Genomic DNA, 4,625 nt, shown 5'->3' with positions numbered 1-4,625 from the left:
CCCCCCGCCAATCCCTGAAAAGGAAGATCAAACTCGCTGCTGAGTTGATGCTGACTCACAGTGTTCCTCTAGGACAGGGTGGACGTGCCCTGTGGGTTTCCGAGGCTGTCACTCTATGGGCGTAGAGAGCTTCCTTTTCCTCCTGAGGAGCAGCTGCTGGGTTAGCACTGCTGACCTTGCAGCTAGCAGCCCAGCGCCTATCCTGGAACTGTAAAGGTATGGCCTCCTGGAGAGTGTCCGCCAGGCCGGGGTCTGAGAAGCCTCAGCAGACTTCAGAAAGTTCTGGAAGGTTTTCTGGGGCAGTCCTGGAAGGGGCTTTATCTGGCACAACTTTGTGGGCCTGGGAAGAACCCGTACTGGGTTCCCTCAGGACCCACACCTGCGCGCCCCCCCCACCCCCACCCCCAGGTTCTCAGCCCCAGACCAAGGCTAGATGCATCAGAGCCCATCTCTCTTGAGGGTCTTCCTCCAGGGCAAGGTGTGGGCCCTGTGGAAGTTTCCAGAGGAAGACGACCCTTTCTATCATGTGTGGCTGGCACCCCCTGCTGGATGGCAGGGGAAGTCCGGCCTTCGACCTGGTCTCTGGCCATCTCCAGGCTCCTGCTGTCCCGTCCATTCCGACTGCTAGCGCCCTGGTAGGACAGAGCAGAACTGCCCTGTGAGACCGTGACTATGCATGGGAGTAGAAAGCCTAACCTTTCTCCTGGGGAGCAGCAGTGGTTTTGAACTGCTGACCTTTGTGGTCGCTGCCCAGCTAGCTTCACCAAGCCCCCTGAGTTCCTGACACATGGACTGGACCTGGGCCCCCATTAGTGCAGGCCTCCCTGGAGGCACGTCTTCCTGGGCTGGCACCCTTATAGGTAGAGGCCAGGACTGGGATGGGAGCAGACACAGCTGGCCCCCTCCTCACTAGGCCATGTGTGGTCCTGTCCTGAGGTCTGATATGGGCTGAGGCCTGGGGGTCAGCCAGAGGCTGGCTGCCCAGGGGTGGTGGGTGGGGGCTCTGGCACTGTGGCATGGCCTACCAGGTCTTGCTGTGCGACTCTGCAGGCCTTCTGCCCTGGCCGGAGGCGGTTGCTTCTGTGGGCAGTGCCAGAGATGCCTGAGGGCCAAGGAGCCATTTTGTCTGGGAGAAATGGGGCAGTCAGACCCCCGCCCCCAGCCCATCTCCCTGCCTAGATCTGGCCGGGCTTTGGGAGTGCACTCTGGTCACACATCCTCATCCCCCAGGGCCCAGCCTGCCCCGAGCTGCCCTCCCCGCCCCCGGGCAGCTACAGCTCCGCTGGACAGAAGCCAGAGGCTGTCATGCAGGCCATGAAGGTGAGGCCAGGCCTGGGGCCCCCAGCCCAGCTCCCTGGAGGGGGGTGGGGGATTGCCCACCCTGACTGGCCCCCTCTGGCTGGGTGGGTGTAGTCACCTCTATCTAGGGGACTGGGGGGCAATGTGGGGGTGGGATTGGAAGCTCCTGCAGCTAGGGAAACATGCCTAGGTGGTGGGGCAGGAGAGGGGCAGAGGGGCTCAGGTCTCCAGGCTGGGCCTCTGGTTCCCAGGTGCAGCGGGGCAGGGACAGTCCCCAGCCGTACCTCTGTCAGCTGGACAGGTGGACTGCCTCCCCCTTCCCCTGGAAGCCCCTGCCACACCTGTGCATACTACACCTCCTCCTGGGGCACTCCCATTGTCACACCCACTGTCACATGCACAAGCCCAGGGCCCGGAGCCTGGGCAGCACGCCCATCAGCCTGTCCTCTCCCTCAAAGGGGTCTGAGTGAGGCACAGTCTTCAGCTGTGGCCCCAGGGGATGAGAGTCAGGGGACTCCCTCCGTGTGGGGGTCAGCAGGGGTGAGGGGGACCCTGATGACCAATGCGGTGCCTGCAGGTGCTGGAGGTGCACGAGAACCTGGGCCGACAGCCCCAGGACAGCTGTGAGGAGGACCTGAGCGAGAAGGAGAAGGCCATCGTCCGCGAGATGTGCAACGTGAGAATGCGCGCATGCAAGCACATGCCTCCTCCAGGGGGGTGGGCACACCCGGCCACACGCCCACTGCCAGCATGGACTTGGTCTCTGGTCTCAGCAAACCCCTCCCCCAGGATTGGTGCTACCCACAGAGGCCCACCTCTGTCTCTGGCCCCAACAGATGGCGTAGTGGTCAGAGTGCTTGGCTGCTAAGGCTCACATGCCTGGGAGGGAGGCATGGCAGCCTCTCTGCTCCCCGAGAGGTGACAGCCTTGGGCACCCTGTGGGGGCAGTTCTACCCTGGCCCCTTGGGTTGCTGGCGATCGGGTGCAACCTGGTAGCAGGGTCCCTGGTTGGGGCCCCCTGGGCTGTCCAGTGGGGTCCTGGGCTTGGGTGGGGGTAGGGTGTAGGAGTGGGGTTGGTAGGGCCGCTGGGGGCCTCAGGCCCCTTTGGCAGCCATGGGAGGAGCTGCACCCAGTGGTCACGTGCTGATGCCCCTGCTTCCTCTCCAGTGTTGGAACACAGGGCTGGTGCTTTGCAGAGCTGGGGCCAACCCCCCCTCCCCACTGACCTCTCGCCCCCCCACCCCCACAGGTGGTCTGGAGAAAACTGGGGGATGCAGCCAGCTCCAAGCCCTCCATCCGGCAGCACCTGTCTGGAAACCAGTTCAAGGGCCCTTTGTAGGTGGCTCCTCAAAAGTGCGCAGGCCCTGGAATTGTACATAGGACGCTTGCCCGCCCCACACACCGTGGATGCCCAGGCCTGCTGCAGCCCAGCTGCCCGGACACGTGTGGGCAGCTCAACTAGCCCCTTGGTAGCAACCCCACCCCGTGGGGCAGTGGCTGCCCACCTGTGGCAGCCCTGGGGTTTGGTGGTCAAAGAAATGTCCAACCTTCTTCCACTCCTTAGCACCCCCCCAGCCCTCACCCCAAACTTCTCTCAGCCAGCCCTCACCCTACCTGCCCCTGCTTGGTCATGGCCCAGCCTGAGGCTATCTGCCCCTATTTCCCTGCAGCCGTTCATTCAAGGGGATGGACACAGAAGCCCTCCCCCTCCCCCCAGGGCAGGTGCTTTAGCCAGCCTGGTGTCCGCTCTCCAGCACTTGTTCCTGACCCCAGTGGGCAAGCAAGAGGGGGCCCTGCCCGCAGGAGGAGGAGCTGTGTGACCCTCAGCAGGTGGTTTCTCCCCGGTCTCCCTGGTAGCCTGGTCTCAGCCGTGGCCTGGGGGCCTTTCAGCTGTGCATGCCTGAGTCCTTACTGGGGGGTAGGGGTGGGGGTGCAAGGCCAGCTTGTTCCTTTGCACCTCCAGCAGCGGGTGCCACCCTTCCCCCTCTGCCTCCGTGTCCTTAGCACCCAGGGGCGCTGGAGCCTCTTCTGGCAGGATCCAGCCCAGGGGGATGAGGTGTCCATGACTGCACAAACTGTGAAGGGCTGGGTGTCCTGTCTGATCACTGGAGGCCAAGGAAGATGGGGCTCAAAGGGGCACAGGGCCCTGTGGAAACCAAACCCTGAAGGGCAGGCCGTCCCTTCTGCCCCATTGGGATCCACTCCCGGTCACTTCCGCCTCTGTGGTCTCTGTTCTTCCCCCACCCTGTCTTGGGAGGGGACCCTCAGCCCGTGTCCAGGCAGGTGCTAAATGGGTCCCTGCTAGGGCACCCAGGGGCCTGGGGGCACCAGGAAGCTCTGGTCATATTGTAGAAGACTCCTGCCCACACGGGCTGCTGGGGGAAGTGAGAAGAACCAGGGTGGCCTCTGAGGGGTGGGGAGTCCACCCACCTGGGTCCTGTTTGGCTCGGCTGCCACCAACAGTAAGCAATAAGTTAGGGTTCCTGGTACTGGCCAATACCCAAGGTCCACCCACCCCATTGACACACCACACCCATGGGGCAGCACCAAGAAAGGAGTGTTTTTGAGACCCTCCTGCTTCGCCGTACAGCGAGGGAGGAGGGGGCAGGCCTGCCTGTCCCCTGCTGCCGCCACCCAAGTTAGGACAGACAGATGGGTCTGTCTGACTTACAAAGCTGCTCCAGAGCCAGCAGTGAGTCTGCCCGCCCCAGGTGCACAGGGCCTGCTGCTGAGGTATGGGGGTGGTGGTGGGAGGTGGCTGCGGGCCAGTGTCTGGTGACAGCAGGTGGGCTGTTGCTGACCTTGGTGTCCCGCAGTAAGGGCCTGTCCCTTCACATTCTCGTCTTGCACCCTCAAGCTGCCCTGAGACGACAGCCCCCTCCTGCAGCCGTGACCCCGCTCCCAATGGGAACCCACCGAGCAGTCAGACCGGTTTTAGCCACACACCAGTGTTCAGAGAAAAAGTGACCTTTCCTGTTCCTTGAAACAAATACTACTGATTTTGTGTTTTGTAAGAGACTAGGCGCAGGGCTGTCTATTTTCGTATCTCGGGGGTTTGGGCCACTCTTTGGAAGTGGCCGAGTCTGGCTACCCGCCTGCCGGCTCCAGTGTTTGCGCCCACCTTCTACTGAACCACTTTGATTGGGAAAGAAATAGCCCTTTTTGATAGTGTGGTACAGACACTGATTTGAACTATTTTAGTAAAAGGAGTAACTACGGTTGTGATAGTGTCTATTTGAGCTAGATAAATAAAGGCCTCTTTGCAAGCCTCTTCCTGTGTGCACTTGTTACTTGAGGGTGGCCAGGCAATGGGGTGGGGTGTGTAA

The 4,625-nt window shown here is 61.9% G+C and overlaps 1 protein-coding gene across 1 annotated transcript in view; it reads left to right on the top strand.

Moving 5' to 3' along the window:
* The window catches only part of CCDC85C (coiled-coil domain containing 85C), a gene marked incomplete at its 5' end in the record, with an annotated part of 50,775 nt that extends 46,205 nt beyond the window's left edge, over positions 1-4,570 (top strand). The window contains 3 exons of the mRNA XM_045288076.1: positions 1,231-1,320; positions 1,877-1,975; positions 2,549-4,570. Of these exons, the coding sequence (XP_045144011.1) occupies positions 1,231-1,320; positions 1,877-1,975; positions 2,549-2,638 (279 nt within the window). The remainder of the gene's footprint in view (positions 1-1,230; positions 1,321-1,876; positions 1,976-2,548) is intronic.
* Between the last annotated feature and the right edge of the window lie 55 nt (positions 4,571-4,625).

The sequence above is a fragment of the Echinops telfairi genome, unplaced genomic scaffold (assembly GCF_000313985.2).
Source record: "Echinops telfairi isolate 266 unplaced genomic scaffold, ASM31398v2 ScPeMD7_18;HRSCAF=68, whole genome shotgun sequence".
Lineage (NCBI taxonomy): Eukaryota > Metazoa > Chordata > Mammalia > Afrosoricida > Tenrecidae > Echinops > Echinops telfairi.
The sequence above is the reverse complement of the archived record's forward strand: the minus strand, read 5'-3'. Positions and strand labels throughout refer to the sequence as shown.